This window comes from Mesocricetus auratus, unplaced genomic scaffold (assembly GCF_017639785.1).
Source record: "Mesocricetus auratus isolate SY011 unplaced genomic scaffold, BCM_Maur_2.0 Super-Scaffold_100691, whole genome shotgun sequence".
In the NCBI taxonomy this organism is placed as follows: domain Eukaryota; kingdom Metazoa; phylum Chordata; class Mammalia; order Rodentia; family Cricetidae; genus Mesocricetus; species Mesocricetus auratus.
The window spans coordinates 12,352,413-12,377,882 of NW_024429267.1; the positions used below are offsets into that span (position 1 = coordinate 12,352,413).

The 25,470-nt window shown below is 43.8% G+C and overlaps 1 protein-coding gene across 3 annotated transcripts in view; it reads left to right on the forward strand.

The window, feature by feature from the left end:
• Window positions 1-3,769: 3,769 nt before the first annotated feature.
• Window positions 3,770-25,470, forward strand: part of Nedd4 (NEDD4 E3 ubiquitin protein ligase) — an 87,825-nt gene continuing 66,124 nt past the window's right edge. For 2 of the 3 annotated variants that reach the window (XM_040740002.1, XM_040740000.1), the window contains exons 1-5: window positions 3,816-3,964; window positions 10,623-10,787; window positions 11,850-11,923; window positions 18,115-18,193; window positions 18,289-18,327. In XM_040740002.1, the coding sequence (XP_040595936.1) occupies window positions 3,920-3,964; window positions 10,623-10,787; window positions 11,850-11,923; window positions 18,115-18,193; window positions 18,289-18,327 (402 nt within the window). In that variant the 5' untranslated portion in view covers window positions 3,816-3,919. Of the gene's footprint in view, window positions 3,965-10,622; window positions 10,788-11,849; window positions 11,924-18,114; window positions 18,194-18,288; window positions 18,328-25,470 lie in introns of all 3 variants that reach the window. The other variant, XM_040740001.1, reaches the window with a different exon arrangement.

Below are 25,470 nucleotides of genomic sequence, written 5' to 3' on the forward strand. Positions count from 1 at the left end.
GCAAAGGATGGTTTACAAATTGGGTGACAGAACTGGAAAAGGTTCAGAGAACCCCGGAGTAAACAGTGAGCTTTTATAAACTTTATAGGGAAGTAAAGAAATTACTTGAGGGGGCTGGAGAGATGGCTCAGGGGTTATGAGCACTGACTGCTCTTCCAGAGGACCTGGGTTCCATTCCCAGCACCATATGGCAACTCACAGCTATCTGTAACTCCACTTTCAGGGGGCCCGACACCCATAGCAAAAACATCTACATACATAACAGAAATAAATAAAACTTAAAAAAAGAAATTACTTGAGGGCCAGCCTGGTCTACAGAACTAGTTCCAGGCCAACCAGGGCTACACAGAGAAACCCTGTCTCAAGGGGGAAGAAAACGAAAGAAAAGAAATTACTTGAGGGTGGTGGTGGTACATGCCTTTGATTCCAGCATTTGGGAGGCAGAGACAGGAGGATCTCTTGTGAGTTCGAGGCCAGCCTGGTCTTCAAAGAGAGTTCCAGGACAGTCTCCAAACCCTGTCTCCAAAACAGAAAGGAAGAAAGAAGGAAAGAAAGGAAGAAAGGGAGGAGGGAAGAAAGAAAGAAAGAAAGAAAGGGAGGGAGGGAGGGAGGAAGGGAGAAATCACTTGAGGGCCAGCAAGATGGCTCTACAGGCAGCACTTGCCACCCAGCCTGATGTTCTGAATTTTGATCCCTGGGACACACACTGTGGAAGGAGAGAACTGAGAGAACTAACTCTGCAAGCTGTCCTTTGACCACTACATGCCTATGTGCACACACACACACACACACACACACACACACACACACACACACACACACACACAATCCAAGACAGCCAGCATTTGCTTGAGGCTCCCCCACCTCCCAACTATGACCTGCAGTTTACCAAGATTCTCATCAGAAACCCTAGTTACAGTAGAGCATGTCCTACCTCCTTGTACAACCCTAGTGGCTCCTGATTTTATCTTACCTGACTGTAATCCTATCCAGGGCACCTCTGGAGCCACCGAGAATCTCACTTCACAAAAAGGGAGGAAAAGAATTTCTTAGCAACCCTTTGAGAAGTAACCTGAGACCACCAGCGTATGTCTACAGCTTAAACACTTAGGCAATAGTTGCCTTTGAGAAGCCCGCACCTATGCTCTCAAGTATGCTTTATTCTCTCTCCTCTCTATTTTTAATAAACTCCAACTCTGCTTCATACGGTTAATCCTGAAATTCTTTCCCGTGGTGTGGCCAAGGACCTTGTTTTGCCTGAGGACAGGTCTCTGGAAAAGACCTCAGGCTGCTGCAGGTGACAGTGTGAAGCTGGGACTCCATCCCTGCCACTATAAACAGGAATGGTTATGTGGGAAGTACCTATGTGGAGATGGCTTGAGTTTCTGATCAGGTAAGCTGAGGTTCTATCCCCAGGTTCCAGTGGGCTGCAGTTTGCTTACTGGGAAGGCTAGGTGAAACAGCCTTCCCAGCCCACGACTTTTCAAATACTTATTTTAATGCACTTAGAATAAAAAGAGAACCATCTGAGTTAAAAAATCTGAAAAACTTGAGATCTGGAGTACCTATTGCTATCCTTAAATGTTACCATAACCAGTTACCACATACATTAGGGTTCTTCAGAACAACAGAACCAATAGGGTGTGTGGATATGTAAAAGGGGCTATTATTAGGACTCTGAAGACCCACGTTCAATCCCTAGAACCCACAAAAAGATGGCAGGAGAGAACCAACTCCACAAAGTTGAATCTGACCTCCACATACTCACTGTAGCACCCAAGCATGAACACACACACACACACACACACACACACACACATACACACACACACGACGCTGCCACCACCACCACCACGAATATCCTATAGATCTCAGGAAAAATACATGGAGAAAGGGGTATTCCATTATAGACAGCTTCCTTAACTTGAGGTTAGCTATTGGACCACCAGTTAACAGCTTCTCTCTTTGAAATTCCCTTTAATTTCAGGAGACAGCTTCACAGGGTCCCTCCCAGCTTTCTGAGGGGAGATAGTAATCACTTATGTTCATCATACATAAGCCAGGTTAATTAATCCTTATGATTTTCATTGGATGGGAAAAAAAGTACCACAAGCATCTGTGATGAGATCTGGTGCCTTCTAGAACACTGTATACATAATAAATATCTTTAAAAAATATATATATACACACACACAATGCCAGGTGTGATGGCACATGTCTTTAATCCCAGCTCTCAGGAACAGTGGCAGGCAGATGTTCCTCTGAATTTGAGGGGATTCTTGGTCTACACAGTGAATCCCAGGCCAGTCAATGCTACACAGCAAGACCCTGTTCAGTTTAAAAAACAAAACAACACAATGAGATATTAAGAGAAATTACTCTCAAAATAACAGACATATAGAATAGATTCTGATCTCTTCGTCTCCCTCCTATGCAGCTGTGGCTGTGCTGGAACTCACTCTGTAGACCAAGCTGACTTCTAACTCGAGATCCTTCAGCCTCTGCCTCTTGAGTGCTATGATTAAAGGCATGGGCCACTATGATTACATTTTATTAACACCTAAGAACACAGATATGTGAGTTTATAAATCGAAACAGTTGATTCTACAATCCCGTTTATTTACTTATTGTGAGTCTGGGGTTCTTTGCACAGGTTAGGCATCGTTCTACCGGTAATGTGCACTGCTAGGCCCATGACAGTGTTTAGATTTAAGTAAGCCAACATTCTGACTAGTCAGGAATACTGTATCCATATTTACTTGTCACATCTGTCCTAACGCAAGTGATACAATGTGGATCACAAATTAACAGAATTCTGACAGCTAATATGAACGAAATGGATTCTGCCGAAGTTCAGTGAAATATTATGCTCACACCTGTCAACATTTTAAATGGTGACTAGTAATTCAGAATCAGCTTAATTCTGTTTGGGAAAATCGAATCTGTAAAATTATTTTATTTTGTAGGTACGTGTGGAGGACAGAGAACAACTTGCTGATTGGAGTCTGTTTCTTTCCTCCATGTGGGTGTGGGGCATTGGATTCCCGGATGTTGGGCTTGGTGAAGAAGGGCCTTTACCTCCTTAGCGGTCCCTGAAATCAGATTTTGAGACTCTGTATTTCCGCAACATTTTGCAACTATAGAAATACAAGATATCATTTTGGCCTGTAATCTAGGCCCAGGAGGGTGAGTCAGAAGAAAGCTGAGATGGAGGCTGGCCTGGGAGACACACCAAGCCATCTCAAAACAGGAGTAGCGGCTCTCTTCCCACCCCCAACCCTTTCTTCTTTCAGCATAGCTGAAGCTCAGCTAAGCATGTTTGGTTGGCTAACTGAGCCTGGCGGCTGGACTTGGAGCAGACTCCTCGGCCCCGCCCCCACCCCCACCCCGGATTTAGGCCTGCACATTCCCTCCCGGGTCCTAAGGTGGCTTCTGATCCGCGATTGCACGCTTTCAGATATGGATCTAGCCTTATCTCCCGGCTCTAAACACAGGCCGAGCCGTGGCGGGCTCCCAGGGAGACCTGTTGTTGAGCAAAACCGCAAGGTAGTTTTTCTGCGGAAGAGCGACGTTCCTCCGGCCTCCCCATCCCCCCCTCCGGCCCAGGCGGGGGCTGCGGGCCTCAGCCGCCAACCTCCCCCGCCTGCGCGCGCGCCCCCGCCGCAGGCCCTGCCTGCCACGCGCGCTCCAGAGGAGCTCCTTGTTCCCGGAGTCCCGCCACGCTTGCTCCAGCCCAGCCCCCCCGCGCCCGAGCCCAGCCACGCGCGCAGCCGCGGAGAGCGCGCCCCGCCCCTTCCCGCCGCGCGCCCCTGCACCCCGCGCGTTCCCGGGGTGGGCCTCAGCCGCAGCGCCGCCTCCTCCTTTTCCTCTCCCGCCGCTGCAGCCTGGGCGGGGCGGTGCGTCCAGCGTGAGCTCGGACATGGCAGCCGAAGAGGCGGACGCGCCGGGGTTCCAGGAGGACGAGGTGCGGGGCGGCTGCGGGCCGCTCGGGGGCCCATCGAGGCGTGGGGGAGAGGGTGACCCGGGCCGGGGCCCGGCCGCGCGCTCTAGAGCGGGACACGCGGCGGGGGAGAGGTGGGGAGGGGCGCGCACGAGGCGGCTGCGGGAGCAGGTCCCCCGCCGGCCCGCCCCACTGCTCAGGGCCATCGCCCTCCCTGGCGGCCTCCGGGGGCCCTGGCTGCGGCCTGGGCGCGCGCACCCTCGGCGAGGGCGATGGCTTGGGTGGGGCGACATCCCGGGATTCAGCATCCCGCTCCTGCCGCAGCGGGAGCAGAAAGAACTTAGCGACTTTCCTACCATGGCTTCCCAGAGGCCAGGGTGGGAACGCGGGGAGGTGGGATTCCTTCGATTCCGCGGCAAGTGTCAGATGTGGGAAGTTCACACTTTGTTTCGCTGCCTTTGTTAGGGTTTAAAAAAAAAAACGAAGGCAGAAGAAATATAAATACTTTAAAGCCCCCCCCGCCGCAGCTGTTGGCTTTGAAAACTGTAGTCCTGGGGTTTGAGGCAGGCAAAGCCGTCTGTTACAGTCGAACAACTTAATCGCGACTTTGCCTCGCGCTCACTGAAAGTGAGGCCCTCTCGAGGAGTGCTTCGATGGAGGGAGCTGGCGGTTGTCTCAAATGGGTGGGGCATTAAAGGCTTCGTAGTGGTTAACAGTGACCCTTTCAGATTGTGTGTGTGTGTGTGTGTGTGTGTGTGTGTGTGTGTGTGAATCAAATCTGCGAGTTCCTTTTACTTATTCTAGCGGTCACATGTACCCTTTATCAATATTGGGCCCAGTTAGCTGGAAATCCCCAACCCCCCAATTTCTATTCCTTTCTCAGGTACCTCCAAACACTATTGTAATGGTGCATTCTCTTAGCAAGTTGCGCCCTTCAATTTCCCCCACTTCCCCTAGAGCTTTTTGTTTATAAACAATGGACATTTTATTAATGTAGAATAATTACTGAAGGGTATTTTGAGAACCTTTTTTTGTGTTGTGGTTAGAATTTGATTTCTTAGGCGATTCTTTTATTTTTAACATGTGTGGACTGGGAGACATATTAAGTGAAATAAGCCAGGCTTAGAGAAACGATGGGTACTTAAGATTTTTCTCGTGTCATAAAAATTGTGAGTAGAGGGGCTGGAGAGATGGCTCAGTGGTTAAGAGCGCGTGCAAAGGACCAGAGTTCAGTACTCAGCACCCTTGCGGGGGCAGCTCATAAAACCTCTAAATTCCAGCTCCAGGAGAGCTGATCCCCTCTTCCTGCCTCTGTGGCACCTTAGCAAGCTCGAGAACACACACACACACACACACACACACACATAGAATGCATATTTAAAAAGTGAGAGTAGATTTGTGATTACTGGAGGCAGAGAAGAGCAGTGTGGGAGAGAGGCAGACAAAGACCGATAGTGGGTACTGAGTCATCGTTGGGAGCAGCAAGTTCTGCTCTGCTATTAAATACATGGTGGGCTGAATGTTTGTGTACTTCAGAATGTTCCAGGAGGGGCTGTAGAGATGGCTCAGCAGTTAAGAGCAGTTGCTGCTCTTGTAGAAGACCTGGGTTTGCTTCCCAGCACCCACATGGTGTTTTACAACCATCTGAAATGATGCCCTCTTCTGATCTCTCTGGAAGTCAGGCATGGTGCATATGATTACATGGATCAAGACACTCATACACACAAAATAAAGAAGTAAACCTTTAGAAAAAGGTCGGCACTCAAGTATTGCTCAGACTGCGATGTTGGGCAATAGATGGTTCCAACTCCTTACTCCCCAGAAGCAGTCTTCAGCCTACTCTAGCTAGGGGTGACAGTCTGATTAGTCCCCATTATTGTAGTGTAGCCGAGTTAGGAGACAATGCCCTGCTGCATAACCACCCACTGTGGTGGGCCTCAAGCTGGCATCCTGCCCTGTCCCTGGACTTTGCATTGCTACCTGAGGCTGGCTCTCCCAGATTTTTTTTCTCACCTCCTTCCAACAGAGCCAGCTGATCACAGACTAAATATTGCTTAAGTTATCTTACCCCATCTTTTTTTCTCCCTCTTGGCTTGGTATCTGTATTCCTGATTGTCTTTTTCATCTGCCCGACTGAACTAGAGATCTGTGCAGCCGCTAGTAAGTGCTCAGCAGCAACTGGGGCTAGGACTCCACCTTTGTAGTTAAGTACTGTTAAAGTTCCACGATGGAGGTCTAGATGTGCATTTCATGATTCAAATTTCCTTCCATCTTTTTGTGTATTCTTTGTGCACATTAAGGAAGAGAATGAGGTTGGAGGATAGAGGCAGACATGGTGGTGAGCATCTTCCTTTGCGGCGGTAATTGGGTTATTAATATTTACTCAGCAGACGTTCATTAACTGTTCTGTGTGCACTGTGCCAAGCACCAGGGAGACAGAGTGGATAAAAGACTGCCAGCCTCCAAGGAGTTTGCTGTCTGGAGGAAAAGACAGAAATGGATTGTTTTCTGGTTGTAGTTGGCAGCTCATCGATGCCATTTGGCGTTTATTTTCTGGTTTATCACAAAACTAAACGGGGGCTTGAAACACACCACACACACACACACACACACAGTATTTAAAGAAGGGATAAAGAAGGGAACATGGCAGTTATGTCATCTTTTAAACTCACTAGTCTTGGGAGTAGGCAGCCCTCTGCTATTGATTAAAAGTGGTTGGGCTGAGAGTGTGGCTTAGTGGGTGGAGTGTTTGGTTAGTGTGCCTGAAGCCATGGATTGGATTCCTAGCACTGCATAAACCATGCTTTTAATCCTGGCACTTGGGAGACAGAGACAGGAGGATTTCTGTGAGTTTGGGGTCAGTATATTCTATATAGCAAGGTCCAGGACAACCAGGTCTACATGGAGAGACCTTGTCTCAGAAGGGGGGAAAAGTACAAAGTCATCTAGTGGGCCATCATAGCACACACCTGTAATCCCAGCACTTGGGAAGATGAGGGCCAGACAATCACCTGACTAAGGTCAACCAGAACTATGCTGTGAGCTGCTCTCTCAAAAAGAAAAAAATGGATTTGAACAAATTTGAAACAAGGAGAAAAATGGATAGAAATGGCACGGAATGCAGAGAATTGTAGTTTCATTTTACACATCGATTAGCCGCTGTGTAAAAGTATTAAAGTATGATGAGGTTAGATCTAATGCCTTTCCCACTTTTCAGTGAGTTTTAGTTCTTCCATGTATACCCTGTGGAGAGAGGTTCTATCTGCAGACATTTTACCTTTAGCTAAATGAAGAAGTGTGATATAATTTATTTGATTTGCTCCGATGGTCACTTGGGATTAAGTGGAAAACAGTGCTCATCACCCTTAATATGTAACCTGGAATTCTTATGTGTAGGCCAGGTTGGCCTTGAACTCAGGGGTCTGCTTGGATCTCCTTCCAGTGAGAATGCTGGGATTAAGGGTGCCAGGCTTTTGTGGGAGAGAAAGGAAGTGGACCTGGGGATTGCTACCTGATATTCTTCTTCCAGCCCCTTCCCAGAGGGACTACCATGTCTTTAGAGGCTTGAAACTGTTTCCCAGGTAGTTAGTTAGTTAGTTAGTGTCAGTGAGAAGTAGGTTGTAGGTGGAAGTTTCTGTCCTGCTAGTAACCACACACAGTCAATATTAATTATAAATGCTTGAGCAATAGCTCAGGCTTGTTATTAGTTAACTCTTACATTTAAATTAACCCATATTTTTAAATCTATGCTTTGTCACGTGACTTGGTACGTTTTTTCAGTGTGGCATGTCCATCTTGCTTCTCTCTGTCTGCTGGTGACTCCCAACTCAGCCCTTCTTTCGCATTCTCTCTGCCAGGAAAAATTTTAGCTATTGGTCAATCAGCTTTTTATTAAATCAGTTCAAGTGATAAATCTTTACAGTGTACAAATGGATTATTCCGCAGTAGGTTTCTTAGATGCACTTACTGCAGATACGGGAATGGAATCAAAAAGGTTACCACTTTGTTTCTTAGCTTTTTCTGCTGGCAAGCATATGTGTATGAGGATTGAATTTTCCTACAAAAGAATTACAGTGTTGAAGACTGGAGAGAAAGCTCAGGAGTTACGAACACTTGCTGCGCTTATAGAAGACCTGAGTTCAGTACCCAGCACTCTCATAGGGCAGCTCACAGTTGCCTGTAACTTGAGCAATGGAGGACCCCCGTACCACCCTCTTCTGGCCCCCACCGGGACCCCCACACAAACACACACATAAAACTAAAGATAATAAAAGTAAATCAAAACAAAAAAGAATGCCAGTGTCTGAGGTTAGAGATCAAGGTTGATTGGTTAGGTGCTTGTCTAGCATGACCAGTAATGTACACCTGTAATCCAGGTATCTATATATGTAGGCATAAACTCTACTGACTTAGCTATGTTTCCAGCCTTGGTTATTTAGGTTTTCTTTTTCACTTTAGTATTACCTGGAATTTTCTCTCTCTGTCTCTCTGTCTCTGTCTCTGTCTGTCTGTCTGCTCTCTCTCTCTCTCTCTCTCTCTCTCTCTCTCTCTCTCTCTCTCTCTCTCTCTCTCTCTCTCTCTCTCTCGGTTTTTCGAGACAGGGTTTCTCTGTGTAGCCCTGAATATCCTGGAACGCACTCTGTAGACCAGGCTGGCATCGAATGTAGATCTCCGCCTGCCTCTGCCTCCTGAGTGCTGGAATCAAAGGTGTGCTACCACTGCCCAGTGAATTTTGTTTCTTTTTCTTTCTTTTCTTATCTGGCTTTTTAAGACAGGGTTTCTCTGTGTAACAGTCCTGGCTGTCTTGGCACTCACTCTGTAAACCAGGCTGGCTTTGAACTCAGAGAACCCAGAGATCCACCTACCTCTGCCTCTGTTCTGGGATTAACAGTGTGGGCTACCACTGACCATCGAATTTTGTTTCTTATTTGTGTTGTATGAGTGATCAGGTGCCATCTTTAACTTCTTGTTTTTACACTTTGAAATAAACTCTCAAATAATTTGTTAAGACCACAAAAAAATTCACGGTATTAGTGATTGTAATTGTGTTGGATTTATATATTATTTTGGAGAAAATAGACAACTATTATTAAATATCTTCACCCATAAGCACAAAGAATATCTTCATTTATTATTTCCCTTTTGTTCAACAGTATTTTTAACCCTATTGAAGTTTGTGTGTGTTTAATTTTATTTGTTTCTTGACAATTTTAAATATTTTTGAGACTAGGTCTTACTGTGTAGCCCTGGCTGCCATGGAACTCACTATGTAGACCATGCTGGCCTCAATCGGAGATTTATCTGCCTGCCTTTGCCTCTTGAGTGCTGGTATTAAAGCCATGTACCAATATCGGGGGAAGACTCTTGATGAGGCATGATCTAGATTAGGTTGGCCTGTGGACAGGTCTGTAGGGGTTGTCTTCATTGTTAATTGATGTAAGAAGGCACAGCCCATTGTGGGTAGCACACATCTCCAGAGTTTAGTGTCTTAGTTGCTGTCCTATTGCTGTGAAGAAACACTATGACCAAGGAAAGATGGGGAGGAAAAGAGTTTATTCAGCTCACAATTCCACATCACAGTCCATCATTGAAGGAAGTAGGGCAGGAGCTCAAATAGGACAGGAACCTGGAGGCAGGAGGGGATACAGAGGCTGCTTACTGGCTTGCTCCCACATGGCTTGCTCAGCCTGCCTCCTTGTAGCACCCAGGACCGCCAGAACCAGACTAGGGTGGCTGGGCCCTCCCATCATTCATTAATTAAGAAAATGCCTTAAAGGCTTCCCTACAGTCTGCATCTTTTTTTGTTTTTCGAGACAGGGTTCTCTGTGGCTTTGGAGGCTGTCCTGGAACTTGCTCTTGTAGACCAGGCTGGTCTCGAACAGAGATCCGCTTTCCAAGTGCTGAGATTCAAGGCATGTGCCACCACTGCCCAGCACCTATAGCCTGATCTTAAGGAGGCATTTTCTCTATTGAGGTTCCCTTTCTCAGATGACTATAGCTTGTTCCCAGTTGACATAAAACTAGCCAGCATACATAGCAAATAAAAAAAGTTGAGTGTGAATATGTCTGTGTGTACATAAATAAAAGAGAATGGACACAGTGTTACCAGACTGTGGGCCGATTTATGGAAGTATACATTATACCAAACTGTCCTACAGATTCTTGGGACGGGTCCCAAGCAGTGTGAAAGAGGAAAAACTAAGGGCAAGCAGGCAAGGCCAGGTTTACTCAGTCTGTGATCTGTGTGGATGGGATGAGAGCAGCTGCTTGAGTTCCTGCCTTGATTTCTGCTCCATGATGGAGTGGGGAATTTGTAAGCCAAATAAGTCCCCTAAGTTGCTTTTTGTTGGGTTATTTTTTCCCAATAGCCAAAATTAATCCATACCTACCTGCTTTTGGTTTAAACTGTTTCTAATCTATAGGACAGTTAAGAGAGGGGTATAACACATCCTTCTATAGCCGTGAACTCAGTCTACAGAGTGGTAGCTTTGTGTTTGTCCCTTTTTATTTACACATGCACAGACTCACATCCAACTTTTTATTTGCTAAGCCGTTGGAAAAAAAGTTACAGAATTTGTGTCATTTCCTCCTAAATATTTTGATATGTATCTCTTTAGGAAGTATGATATTTTTATTAATTGGTTCAGAATTTCATACAATGTATTTCTTTTTATTTTTATGGATATGGGAGCTTTGCCTGGATAAGCCAGATGATGATGTCGGATCTCCTGGAAGCGATGATACAGATGGTTGTGAGCCACCATGCGGGTGCTGGGAGTTGAACCCTGGTTCCCTGGAAGAGGATCATTTGCTCTTAACCACTGAGCCGTGTCTCCATTCCCACAATGTATGTTTTTTAATTTTTATTTATGTATGTGGATGTTTTGTTTGTTTGTATGTCTGTATACTGTGTGTGTTCCTGGTGTCATAGAGACCAGAAGAGGCTTCAGATTCTGGAACTGGAGTTAGAGATGGTTGTGAGCCTTCAAGTAGGTGCTGGGAACTGAACCCAGGTCCTCTGGAAGAACAGCCAGTGCTCTTAATTGCTGAGCTTAACTGCTCAGCCTTTTCTCTAGCCCCACCATTTTCTTTTCCTTTCTTCCTTTTTCATTTTTTTTAATCTGGAGATGATCTCACTGTCTAGTCGGGCTGGCCTGGGGCTCATTATCTAGGCCAAGGCGGTCTCAGATTCACAGAGATCTGCCTGAGTGCTCCCTCCAAGGGGTTAAAGTGATGTACCAATACATCCAGCCATATACAGTGTATGTTGATCACATTCACCCCACTAACTCTTCCCCTAGCTCCTCTCAGATGATATGTCCTTTTTTTCAGTTTGCACAGAGGTGTTTTATTTTGTTCTGGTTTTCCTCTACTTCCTAGTATCCAGTACAGAGACAGAAGCTCAAAACTTCCCTTCCCTAATGAGTCTCTTTTTTTTAAATTTAAGACAAAGAAGTTCTCCCATAAGATCTTATCTCACCATGATATGCAAAACAATGGTATTTAACATATTACAGTGTGTGTACTATGTTATTATTTATACCTATTTGATGAGACTTTAAAAATAATTACCCTTTCTTAGTAGTTAGTACAAATGATTGTATGCTTTTGATTTTATGTTATGAACACAGCAACAGTGGCAATTTCATTAGTTATATTTTGTCATTAGATTTTCTTGTAAATAATGTTAAATTCTTATTGAGTGTAATAACTTTAGCTCTTTGCTTTTCTTTGTATGTGATCAACTGTATCTAAAAGTAATTTCTGTTTTTATTTTCTTTTATGTAACTTTTAATCACATTAATTATTTTAAGATTTCTCTAATTTTAGTATTATTATTGAATTAGATTGTTATTATATTAGATAACTGATAATTACATGAAAATAAAGCAGAACTTTTGCATTTTAGGATAATACACGAGTTGTGAGAGTGAAGGTGATAGCTGGCATAGGCCTTGCCAAGAAAGATATCTTAGGAGCCAGGTAAGTATAATATATGTTGGGTTTGGGATTTTAAAATTTGGCATTTCTTAGTTTTTTTTCTTAAACTTTGACTAAATGAAAATTTGAATGATAATAGCAAATTTTGATGCACAGTGAAATCATTCTTGGTAAATCATTACTAAATTTGTAAAATTAAAGACAGTGATACATACAGATTTATTGTTGAGTTCTGCTCCCAAAAATTTATAAAATTCTAGTTCTCCAAGTTCGTTAGTGGATAACGACCATAATCTCTGAATACAATATAAAAAGTAGCTCTCTGAGCAGGGCAGTACTGGTGGGGATCCATACTTGGAGAAAAGAAGTATAGAGTGGTTGCCCACTTTAGGAATTAGTCTGAGATGGGCAGTGGTGCACTCTGGAGACAGAGGCAGGTGAATCTCTGTGTGTTCAAGGCCAGCCTGGTTTATAGAGGGAGTTTCAGGACAGCCTGAGCTACACAGAGAAACCCTGTATGGAAAAAAAAAAGGGATTAGTCTGAAGCTACATAGAGTCACAAGGTGGAGCAGTGGTTGGGAGTCTCCACAGCCTGAAAATCTGGATCAGTGGTGGGCACCGTGGTGGAGAATCGAGACGATCATTCATCTGAAGGGAGCATGGCAGTGGTGAGCGTGCTGGAAGAAAGAGTTGGACTCTCAGCTGATGTCAAAAGATCTGAGCAGAGTCATTGCCCAACAGTGTGACCCTTGTCCAAAGAAGGTAGATAAACAGGAAAATAACAGAAGCTAGAGTTTCTGTAGCTCAGCTTACAGTGTCCATGGTACAACATGTAATCACCTGGTCTATAAAGTTCCAGGGAACCAATGAAGAATCTGTGAATAGGAAGTGGTGGCACACGCCTTTGATCCCAGCACTCGCGAGGCAGGTGGATCTCTGAGTTCGAGGCCAGCCTGGTTTCCTGAGTTTCAGCAGAGCCAGGGTTACATAGAGAGACTGTCTCAGGAAAAACAATAAACAAAAGCAAAAAAAAAAAAAAAAAAAAAGGAAGAAGGAAGAAAAGATATACGCTCATGGTTAGTCAAAACATTAGAAGTCTCAGGAATGAAGCAGAAACCTAAATAAATAATAAAAGGAAAATTTTGCAGTTAAAATATAGTATTTGAAATTAAGATGCTTGGATGGTTGGATAACAGAGTATAGAGAAAAAAATGAACTGAACTTAAATCAAGAGGGATTATTTACCAATTAGCATATGATAGGTAAGAAGAAAATCTGTCATAACTCTGTTCCAGAAAGAACGGAGAGCTAAATAATGAAATAAAACATGTTTGCAGAGTGAGCGTTCAGCTGGTCGGTGGTGCGTTCAACGGTGGTGCTGCTCCCTTTGATCCCACCATTTGGTAGGCAGAGGCAGGGGGATCTCTGAGTCCTAATCTTCACAATGAGTTCTAGGACAGCCAGGGCTATACAGTGAAACCGTGTGGTGAGCAAAAAAAAAAAAAAAGAATAAGTGAAATCAATGAAACACTATTTTCTCAAACACCATGCTGAAGAGAGGGCTCAGCAGCCTGTACTCCTCTTACAGAAGACTATTCCTAGTGAGCTGCCTATGGCCAACTCCAGGGGATCTGACACCCCCTTCTGACCTCCACAGGCACTGCACCTACATGCACACACATCACAAATCTTTTTAAAGAAGAAATGTTACAGCCAAGTTGCTCATGGTGAAGATAATTGATGCCCGATGGACGCTTAGACCCTCAGGAAGGAAAAGAGCATCAGAAACAATAAACACCTGGAATCTACAGATACTTCTTTTTTTCATTAAAATTTTTATTTATGTGTGTGGGTGTTTTGTCTTTGTGTATGTATGTGTGCCTGATGCCCACAGAGGTCCGAGAGGGTGTTGAATCTTCTGTAACTGGAGTTATAAAATGGTTTTGAGCTGCCATGTTTGTGCTCAGAGTCACATCTGAGTCCCTTGGAAGAGCAGCGAGTGCTTTTAACATACAGGGCCCTTTGGAGTCATGGTTCACAATCTTGTCTTACAGATTCATATTATAGGTACAGGGCATACCCATGGCAATTGCAGCGCAAAGGACAGTGGTGTGTACACTGTACATGGTCTGCTGTGAACCTATGTGGAAGAATGTATAATAGAAAGCATAGGTAAAGCAATTCACTAAGGGTATATAATAGAAGACATAAGTAAAACCATCCACAGTAATGCAAAGAACTACAGGTTTTGTAAATGCAGAACTTCTGTTTCTGTGTACTTGCTCTGTAGACCAGGCTGTCCTGGAACTCAGAGATTCACCTGCCTCTGCCTTCTGAGTGCTGGGATTAAAGGTGTACATTATACCATGCCTGGCTATAAAAGCAAAAATTTATAAATGAAGTTCTTGAAAAAAATGTAAAAGGTGTTTTTTGTTTTTGTTTTTGAAAGGGGGCAGGGCAAGGAAAGAAAAATATATAGTAAGTTGTAGACTTTTATCCAGTCATGTCAGTAATTACATGAAACATTAATGGAGAGAAGTAAACACAAGATAGAGGGTATTACAATAAATTAGAAAGTAAGACCCATTAGACCCCATTAGTCCCAGTCCTATAATTCTAGCACTCAGGAGGATTGTGAGGTCTAGGCTAGCCCGAGCTACATAGTGACATCTTCACAAATCTAGGGCCGGGGTAGTCTGTGTTGAATCCCTGATAGTGAGGGATGTATGGGGGGGAGGGTCCTGCCATCAACTAGTGTGTGTTGGTAATATTTAAGGGGCTGAAGAGGCTGCTCAGGGTTGGGTTCTAGAGGAATGGATTTTGGTTTTCAGCACCTGTATCTGCTGGCTCACAATGATGTAGAACTCCAGCTCCAGGAGATCCACTGCTGTCTTCTGGCTTCTACAGACACTGCATACATGTACATATAAATAATGAAGCAACTCTTTAAAGAAAGATATGCTTAAAATACAGTGACACAGCTAAGGTGGGAAAAATGGTTTCAAAATTGGTATGATAAAGATTACAGTGAATACATTAAAATCTGATGAAATAAGGGTTCAGTGTGAAACTATTCCCAAATATTTCACAATCATAATAAAATCATCAAGAATATATAATAGTTAGAAATGTGTGTATGCCTATGACTAGAACTTGGAGATGTTGGCTCAAAATTTGACAGAAAAGGGAAAATGGAAAATTTTATAATAGGTAAAAACACCTTTTTCAGAACTGTTAAGACAGATACTTTAAAAAACATCACATGAGGGGGCTTGAGAAATGGCTCAGTGGTTAAGAGCACTGACTGCTCTCCAGAGGTCCTGAGTTCAATTACCAGCAACTACATGGTAGCTTATAACCATCTATAGTGGGATCTGATGCCCTCTTCTGGCTTAAAGTGAATACTCATGCATAAAATAAGCACATCTTTTTTTTTTTTTTTAAATCACATGTGGCTGGAGGGAGAAGGCTTAGCAGATAAGAGTGCTTCTTCCTGCTTTTGCAGAGAACCCAAGTTCTCATCCCAACTCCTGTGTCTGGCAGCTCACAACCACCTGTACTCCAGTCCCAGAGACATCCAAAGTTTCTGACCTCTGCAGACACTAGCACTCATGTGTACAGACCCACACACACAATTAAAAATAAATCTTTAAAACTAATGGTAAAAACAAATTTATACAGTATTGCAAATAAATTTGGCCTAAAGGATAATTCCTAATGGCTGCAAACCATTCTTGACTGCAAAGTAGATGTTCAAGTGTACATAGTACATTGACAGTCACAGGCCATGTGAGGATTGTGTGTCTCTTGCTGCCTGATAACATTGGCCACAGCTTGGTGTCTCGACAGAGCATGTGTTTTATTATCTCACAGTCTGTGAGTCAGAAGCCCCTGGAGTCTTTAGTTTGACTCACTGCTTCAGGGTCTTACAAAGTGGCTGTTACGTGTTTGTTTCTAATTCAGTCATGAGGTCTTGCAGAGACACTAATTGGGACAGACAGTCTAAGATATCTAAATGATAATATCTATCTGGGAAGGTTAGATTTTTTTTTTTGATGATCTCATTACATAGCTCTAGCTGTCTTAGAACAGGACCTATGTAGACCCGGCTGATCTACCTTCCTGCCTCTGCCTCCTAAGTGCTAGGATTAAAGGTATGTGCTACCATGCCAAGCAATTTTTATAGTTTTTATTTGACAGTATATAGTTAGTTGTAAAAACTATGAATGAAATTAGAAAGGGAAATGTAGAGAACAGGAGGTTAGGTGAATGCCCTAGGGGATATAGGCATGAAACTTGAAGACAACAGAAAGGGGCTTAAGAAAGACAGAGAGGGAGGGGCTTGCCCAGAATGTACAAAGCCCTGGGTTTGATCCGTAGCACCACGTGAACTGGACGAGATGATGCACGCCTGTAACCCCAACCCTTGACATGGAGGCAGGAGAATCAAGGTTCTTGGTTACATGGAGATGTTAGGGCCATCTGGGCTACGTAATAACTGTCAGGAAGAGAGGAAGAGAAAAGAGGAATTTAGGAAGGGATAAGAACCCAGAGACGAGTATTTCAAAGCATTTTCACAACAGATCTGAGGACGGAGACAGAAGCTGGGCTTAGGGGTTCTAAAGAGCCGTGGGAATGAAAGGAGGGAGAAAGGGAGGTCACTGCGTTGGTTGAGTTGTTTTCAGTGGAGCAGGTGCTGTAGTTTCCCCCTCCCCCTCAGGCCTTCCCCTGTCGTGTGGTCTGTACAACCTGGAGAAAAGGGTAATAGCTGGCCCTGGTCCCCAAAAGCTGTTTTGAACAGTCTTTGATGTGGAGTAGTTGCTGTGTAAGTGTTATTGCCAAGCATAATTTACAGTTTCTCTTGTAAAGTTTAACTGAGAAAGGAAGAAAAAGCATGTTCCACTCTGCTAGGAAGGAGGGGGAGTCAGGAATGGAAGAGTTTCAAAACACATTGCTATACCTAGAAAAACTAGGTCAAAGGGAAAGCTGGAGGATAAAGGAGTTGGTGAAATGCCCTGACTTGGGGCCTCTGAGGTGGAGAGCTCTGAACAAGAGGATCAGTTCTATAGGAGGAGAGCAGGAAGGAGGGTTGGAGAGTAGGAAGTGAGAAGGGTCAGTACTAGCTCTGAGATACACAAGAAAAAGTGGCTGAGTAAGGTCTCTGTGTTCCTTAAAACCATGCGTCACAGACTGTCCTCTTCCATGTCTCCCTTTAGTAAGGTTTCTGGGACCGGAGTAGGGCTCAGCAGTTAAGAGCACTTACTGCTCTTGCAGAGAGCCTCAGTTTGGTTCCTAGTACTTATGTCAGGTAGCTTTGTAACTCTAGCTCCAGGGGACACACGCTTGCACACGCACAGACACACACACACACACACACACACACACACACACATGAATAAAAGATAAACCAGACCTTAAGCTAGAAGGATTTCTATTCTTTTATTTATTTTTGAGACAGGATCTTTTTTTTTTTTTTTTTTTTTTTGGTTTTTTCGAGACAGGGTTTTTCTGTGGCTTTGGAGGCTGTCCTGGAACTCGCTCTGTAGACCAGGCTGGCCTGCCTCTGCCTCCCGAGTGCTGGGATTAAAGGCGTGCGCCGCCAACGCCTGGCTGAGACAGGGTCTTACCATGTAGCCCTGACTAGCTTCAAACTCATAGAGCTACTTGCCTCTGTCTCCTGAGTTCTGAAACTAAAAGGTGTGCCCCACCGTGCTTGGAAAGATGTGATCCTTTTTTAACTGCAGTTTATCTTATCTTAGTGTAATTAAAGATTTAATTTAGTCTGAAGACTTAACATTTTAAGATTTACTTAATGTTCTTATGTATATGTGTGCGTGCCTACATGATTTGATGTGCACCACGTGTGTGCAGGTCATTGCTATGTAACAAGGTTTACACCATGAGATGGTTTGGAAAGAGCTGTGTTCTTGAAAAGCTACTTTTACAGCCCCTGAATTAGCCACCAATTATCTAAAAAGTTTGTGAGGCACCAGAACTATGGGTAAGAGATCTACACTCTAAGTCTTTGTCTGTTTTACTGATGTGGTCCTTAAGCTTTTTAACAAAAATGTATGTTTCTGCAAATGACTTAGCCTGCTTACAGATCCCTGGCTTTTAAGGATACAAAGTAATAGAAATAATAAAATAGTAGCAACTGTTAACAAGGAAAACTCTGAAAATCTGATAATGTGAACAGTTGAACTGAACTATCAAAATGTTTTTGCTTTTAACAGTGACCCTTATGTGAGAGTGACATTGTACGACCCGATGAGTGGCGTCCTTACCAGCGTTCAGACAAAAACTATCAAAAAGGTTAGATTAAACCAATTTCCAAAAATGTTTAATAAACTGATTTTTGTATGACAAATTATTAAAAAATAAATTACACTATGTTTATTGTCTTTTAGTCTTTGAATCCAAAATGGAACGAAGAAATACTATTCAGAGTAAGTATGCATTTTATTTTATTAAAAAAGAAAAAAATTCTTTGTAGTTAATATTAAATACTCATTTACAATATTCTAAAAATACATCTTGGAATTTGCCTAGAGTTTTGAATTTTTTTATTATTCCTGTATGTGAGTGAGGAAGGACATGCACATGACGTATTACATGTGTGGGGTCAGAAGACAGCTCTGAGCTTGGCTGTCTCCTTCCACCTTTTTGTGGGTTCCCGTGATCAAACTCAAGCTCACATAAAAAATGTTAACCTGCTAAGATATTTCACTGGACCCAAAGTTTTTTAAAGAAAATTTAAATTTTTTTCTGAGACAGAGTCTCACTGTGAACTGTGGCGGGCTTGGGACTAGCTATATAGACTAGACTGGACTTGACCTCACAGAGGTCTGCCTTCTGAGTGCTGGAATTAAAGGTGTGCACCATCGTGCCCATGTGCCCGCCAAAAAGGACAGTTAAAATTAGGGGTTGAAGAGATGGCTCAGAGGTCAAGAGCATTTGTTGCTCTTACAGAAGACCTATTGGCTTAGTACCATCTGTCACTCCAGTTCCAGGGATCCAGTGCCCTGTTCCCACCTCTGAGTGCTTTCAAAAGAGAGTTAAAACTCTGAACCCTCTGATGACGTGGTAGGACCATTAATCTTACTTTGAAAAATAAATGCAAGGTGATGGAGTAGTGAAAGACTATCGTGAGGCTGGGAATGCCGTTCGAATAAACCCAAGTGATGGAGACAGAGTGCTCTTATTCCACATGAGCAGAACTGTGGGGTGGTGGAGATGCTGCTCTCACACCCTTCCTTGACCTGCCAGCCTCCTCTCTCCTCTCCTCTCCTCTCCTCTCCTCACCGTACCGCACCGCACCTCACCTCATCTCACCTCACCTCACTCACCTCACCTCTCCTCTCCTCACCTCACCTCACCTCACCTCACCTCTCCTCACCTCACCTCACTCACCTCACCTCACCTCACCTCACCTCACTCACCTCACCTCACCTCACCTCACCACCTCATCTCACCTCACTCACCTCATCTCACCTCACCTCACCTCTCCTCACCTCACTCACCTCACCTCACCTCACCTCTCCTCACCTCACCACACCTCACCTCACCTCACCTCACTCACCTCACCTCACCTCACCTCACCACACCTCATCTCACCTCACTCACCTCATCTCACCTCACCTCACCTCTCCTCACCTCACTCATCTCACCTCACCTCACCTCTCCTCACCTCACCACACCTCACCTCACCTCACCTCACTCACCTCATCTCACCTCACCTCTCCTCTCCTCACCTCACCTCTCCTCACCTCACCTCACCTCACTCACCTCATCTCACCTCACCTCTCCTCACCTCTCCTCACCTCACCACACCTCATCTCACCTCACCTCACTCACCTCATCTCACCTCACCTCTCCTCACCTCACCTCTCCTCACCTCACCTCACCTCACCTCACTCACCTCACTCACCTCACCTCTCCTCACCTCATCTCACCTCACTCACCTCACCTCTCCTCACCTCTCCTCACCTCATCTCACCTCACTCACCTCACCTCTCCTCACCTCTCCTCACCTCTCCTCTCCTCACCTCACCTCTCCTCACCTCTCCTCTCCTCTCCTCACCTCTCCTCACCTCACCTCACCTCTCCTCACCTCACTCACCTCACCTCTCCTCACCTCACCTCTCCTCACCTCATCTCTCCTCACCTCTCCTCACCACACCTCATCTCACCTCACCTCACCTCACTCACCTCACCTCTCCTCACCTCACCTCGCCTCACTCACCTCACCTCACCTCAACTGACCTCACCTCACTCACCTCAGATTCCAACCATGATCCCAGCTCCCTGGAGAGACTCTGCGGTCCCTGTTTCTCAAGTCCTATTGTTCCTCGAAGGGTGAATCCTTTCTGCTTGTGTTTTATTTTAAATAGTTTTCCTGCCTCTGTTTCCCCTTTTCCTGTGGGTTCATGCATGGCCAGTGTTCTTAAAAGGCATATCTCTCCATTTCATTTCTGCTTCTCCAATGGACTCTTCCTCACTCTGACCTAGCTCTCACCCAAGGTCACTGTGACTCATCTGCCAGGCTCCTCTAATCTCTTCCCCTTGGTGCAGTGCTCTTCTGAGTAAATATTTATTTTGTTTTACTAAAACAAACAACAAAAAAAAAAGAATTGGATGTGGCTGCAACTGTGCGGCATACTTGGTTTCAGTCAGGGAAGAGAGGCCTCTTGCCCGTGCTGTGTAGTCCAAGGTTTATGTTTGCTGTTTTCAGTTTTGATGAAGAGAAACAGAAGGGAAGGGATGGCTGAAGGCGGACACAGACCCAGGAACCTCTGAGGGTCCAGCACCAGCAGAGTGCTCCGGGTGTCCACGTTCCGAGACGGTTCTCCCTCCCTCCGCTCAGCGTGCAGAACCAGTATTTGAATCCCTGAAGAAATGGCTCACAGTTGGTTAGAGTCATTTAGAGAAAAGTGAAACTAACTTTTGGTTTTACTTTTTCAGTCGGAGGCCGCCTTGGGTGGTTTTCTTGGCATGTGTATTGCTTAGGAATTTTTCAAAGTCCTCCCAAGTGGCTCGGTTGCTTATCTAAAATTTATTGTTACTTTCCTTACTGTATTTTGCTCGGAAGTTTGTGCATTTTTCAATGTACCAACATTTTCTTTGCACATTGTTTTTTCTTTTTCTTTTCTTTTTTTTTTAAAGAGAGGATTTCTTTCAGGCTCGGCTCTAGCTCCGCCTGCCTCTGCCTCCTGAGTGCTGGTATTAAAGGTGTGCCACCATGCCTTGTTTTTTGTAATATTAACTTATCATTGCTGACATGTAGTAGTAGTCCTAGTGCTGATGAGTGTGTGTTTGTCTTTTTTGCATACCATTTATTTATTTAGGTTTTTTTCTTTTGAGGCAGGGTTTCTCTGTGTACCACCATACCCAGCTGTTTATTTTTTAATTTATTAACTTCCATGAAACAGTTTACATAAAGATGTTACAGAAGAGAGCTAGGCGTTGGTGACCAAAACAAAAAAACAAAAAGATGTCACAGAAGGGAGTGAACTAAAAACTTTTTGTTTTCATCTTTTTGTCTTCATCTCTACTTGCCTTGAGATTATTTATTTGTAATTCATGCTTTTTTTTGCGGGGGGGGGTTACGAGACAGGGTTTCTCTGTATTGTTTTGGAGGTTGTCCTGAAACTCTCTCTGTAGACCAGGCTGGCCTCGAACTCACAGAGATCCGCCTGCCTCTGCCTCCCGAGTGCTGGGATTAAAGGCGTGCGCCACCACCACCTGGTTGTAATTCTTGCTTTTTAACCACAGGCAAATGTGAAAATCGACTATAAAAATATCCTTGATGACTTCAGAATTTAGGACAATCAATTTTTTAATTAATTTTTTTAGGTTAGCATACAAAACAAATCATTCCAGTATGGCACTTTCAAGCATTTGTGATCGCCCTTTGCTCTCACCCCTCATCCACAGCCCCTCACCTCCCGGCCGGCTCCTTCTTTCCCCATTTCCCTTCCTACTTTCTGATTGCAGTGTTTCTGCTGCCCTCCATTTCCCAACCCCACAGAGATCTCTTCCTACTTACTGGTTGGATGAGTTGATTCTTTTGGAGTTTAATTTCTGGGGTCATCTGCCATGTGGCTGGCACACATTTTACCCATTTACAGTTTCCCTTCACTCTGGCAAAGGTTTTCTTTGCTGTACAGAAGCTTTTTAATTTCTTATAAACCCATTTGTCAATTTTTGTGATTATTTCTTACATAATTAGCATCTTTATTAGCACCAGAAAAACCTTGCCTATGCTTGTATATTGAAGTGTGTTCCCTGGGCACTTAAAACTTAGGATTTACATTAGGTTTGTAATGGATTTTGAATTGGTTTTTGCACAAGACGAGATAAGGGTTTGGCTTCATTCTTTTTCTTTGGGAGTCCACCCAGGATTAAAGTAGCTGTTTTCTCCAGGGAATGTTTTCAGCAGTTTAGTCAAACATAGGGTGACTCTATTGTGTGGATATAGTCCTCTCCTCCATTCCCTTGGCTTGCATACCTGCTTAGGTGCCACTACAATGGCTTTTGTTAGTACGTAACATTGTCCCTTCTGCTTAGGATTGATTTAGCTGTTTGAACAAGTCTTTTTATTTCCACCTGAATCTTAGGAATTTTTTTCTAGCTCTGTGAAGAATTTCATTTGGGATTTTGATGGGGATGGGATTGATTTTGAAGATTGCTTTTGGTAACAGCCATTTTCACAATATTAAATCTTCTAGTCTCTGGTTGTGGGAGATTTTCCATTTCCTAGTGTCTTCAGTGTCTTGAACTTCTCATTGTAGGGACCTTTCACCTTATAGGTATTCAAAGTTTTTTGATTAGATTTATTTTTTTATTTCATTTTATGTATATGAGTGTTTTCCTTGCATGCATGCATGTATGTAAAACACACATGTGTGCTTGGTGCCCCTTGCTCAAAAGAAGGCATTGGATCCTCTGGAACTTATTTTGACCCACCATGTAGATGCTGGGAACTGAACCCTGGTCCTCTGCAAGAGCAGCAAATGTTCTTAACTGCTGAGCCAGCTCTCTGGTTCCACAGATTTTTTTTTCGGTTTTACGAGACAGGGTTTCTCTGTATTGTTTTGGAGGCTGTCGGTCCATCCCGGCCTCGAACTCACAGAGATCTGCCTGCCTCTGCCTCCCGAGTGCTGGGATTAAAGGCATGAGCCACCACCACCTGGCCACAGATTTTTTTTTTAATTTCTTGCTGGTTCCTAAAAAATCTACTGGTTTTTGCATGCTGATTTTATAGCTGCTGCTTTGCTGAAGTGTCAATTAGGTTTAAGAATACTTCTGGTGGAGTCTTTAGGGCCTTTTAAATAAATGGTCAGTCATCTGCAAGGAATCATATTTGACTTTTTCATTGTGGACCTTTTCTTCCTCCTACTACAGAGGCTGAGACTTCTAGCTCTAAATAGAGTGAAAGTGGGCACCCTTGTCTTGATCAAGATTCCAAAGAATATGCTATCAGTTTAGCATAATGTTGGCTGTAGGTTTGTCACAACAGCCTTTATTATGTTAGGGTATATTCTTTCTACTCCCAGTTTCTTCAGGAAACTTTGTCAAAGGCCTTTCTGCATTGATTGAGATGATCATGTGGTTTCTACCCTAAAGTCTGTGTATGGTCACTGGTTGAGATGATCACAAGATTTCTACCCTTAGCTCTAGTTTGTTCTGTTTAAGCTCGTGTGTGTGTGTGTGTGTGTGTGTGTGTGTGTGTGTGTGTGTGTGTGTGTGTGTTCGTTCATTGGGGAATTGATCTATTGTTTTCTTTGTTTTTTGTTCTTTTCTAGACTTGGTGTTGGGATAACACTGGCCCTGTAGAATGAGTTTGGTGGCATCCCTTCCCTGTCTACTTTATAGAACAGATTGGGAAACATTAATGTTGACTTTCCTTAATGTTTTGTCTGAATTCATCAGTGGGTCTGTCTTGTTCTGGACCTTCTGGATTGAGTCACTGTTGATTATGGGGCTTTTGTGAGTGACTCTTTACACCTCCTGGATATGAGGTGTTCCTTGAAGCATCTTGTAACACTGGCTTGATGATCGAGAATGGCTTGTATAGAAATGTCCTTTTTTTTTTTTTTTTTTTTTGGTTTTTATGAGACAGGGTTTCTCTGTATTGTTTCGGAGGTTATCTGTCCAGTCCGGCCTCGAACTCACAGAGATCCACCGTCCTCTGACTCCTGAGTGCTGGGAGTAAAGCCAGGCTTGTGTTATTTTGTCTAACTCCCCCCCCAGCTGAGGACCAAACCCAGGGCCTTGCTTGAGATAAATCCCCAACCCCTTGGTCTATTTTTTTTCTTCAACTTCACATTTTCCTCTATTTTGAGAAACCACCACAAATTCACCTTAAATCATTTCCATTTGATTCTAACAGCCTTTGCTCTCCAGTAACTCTCATCCTGTAGTGTACTAGTTTGATTTTCATGTTTTGTGCATGTGAGTGTCCTGAGTATTAGGATGCTGCTTATAGTTTTGTTTTCTTACCTTAGCTACTTTGGGTTTTTTGGGGAAGCATCTATGATGTATTTTTCCTTTTATTATTTTACTTGCATGTATGTGGGTTGAGCCTGTGTGAGCTTGTGTGCACCATGCAGGAGCCTGCAGAGGCCAGAAGAGGCTGTTGCATCCATAGAATTGGAGTGATGGCAGTGTAAGTTGCCACGTGTATGCTGAGAACTGAACTGGGGTCCTCTGGCAGAGCATTGAGTGTCCTTAACCCCTGAACCACTCTCCATCCCCTAACAGCTATGATTTCTGATGATCTAATCATACTTAGCAGTGAAAAAATGGAAAAGCCTTGCATTGCTTCTGTATATAAAATATATACACATTCAGAGATAATATTTCACAGTTGGTTGCTGTTTTTATTTCGTGCACTGCAACTGAATCCTGAGCTAAATGCCTTCCTGAAATCAGATAGAAAGAGAGGATCTCAAGTTGTGCGTGTGCGTGCATGCCAATGTGTGACTGTCCAAAGGTTAGGATGTTCCATGAAGCATTCTCTCATTTGTAGAAGGGGTCCCCTTCATTTCAACACGGTGTTCTTTTGCTGATGTGATGAATATCTTTGCCAATTGAATACAATATAACGTCTGCTGGACAGTTGTGGCACACACATTTAATCCCAGCACTTGGGAGGCAGAGGCAGGCAGATCACTGAGGCCAGCCTGGTCTACAGAGTGAGTTCCATTATGCCCTACACAGGGGATCCTAGTATGTGTAAGTATAGTACCCAGGACTTCATGCTTACACAGCAAGTACTATATCCACTGAACTCCTTCCTAAATATATTTTTTGTTTGCTTTTTGAGACAGGTTTTCACTATGTAGCCCTGGCTGGCCTGGAATTCATTTTGTATACCAGGCTGGTCTAGAACTCACAAAGATATGCCTGCTTCTGCCTACAGAGTGTTGGGGTTAAAGGCGTGTACCATCATGCCCTGCCTAAATGTATTTTTATATGACATCTTCAACCTCTGATACATTTTTAAAAAAAGTAATTTCGTCCAGGCTGGACCGATAGCCTCCAAAACAAAACAGAGAAACCCTGTCTCGTAAAACCAAAAAAAAAAA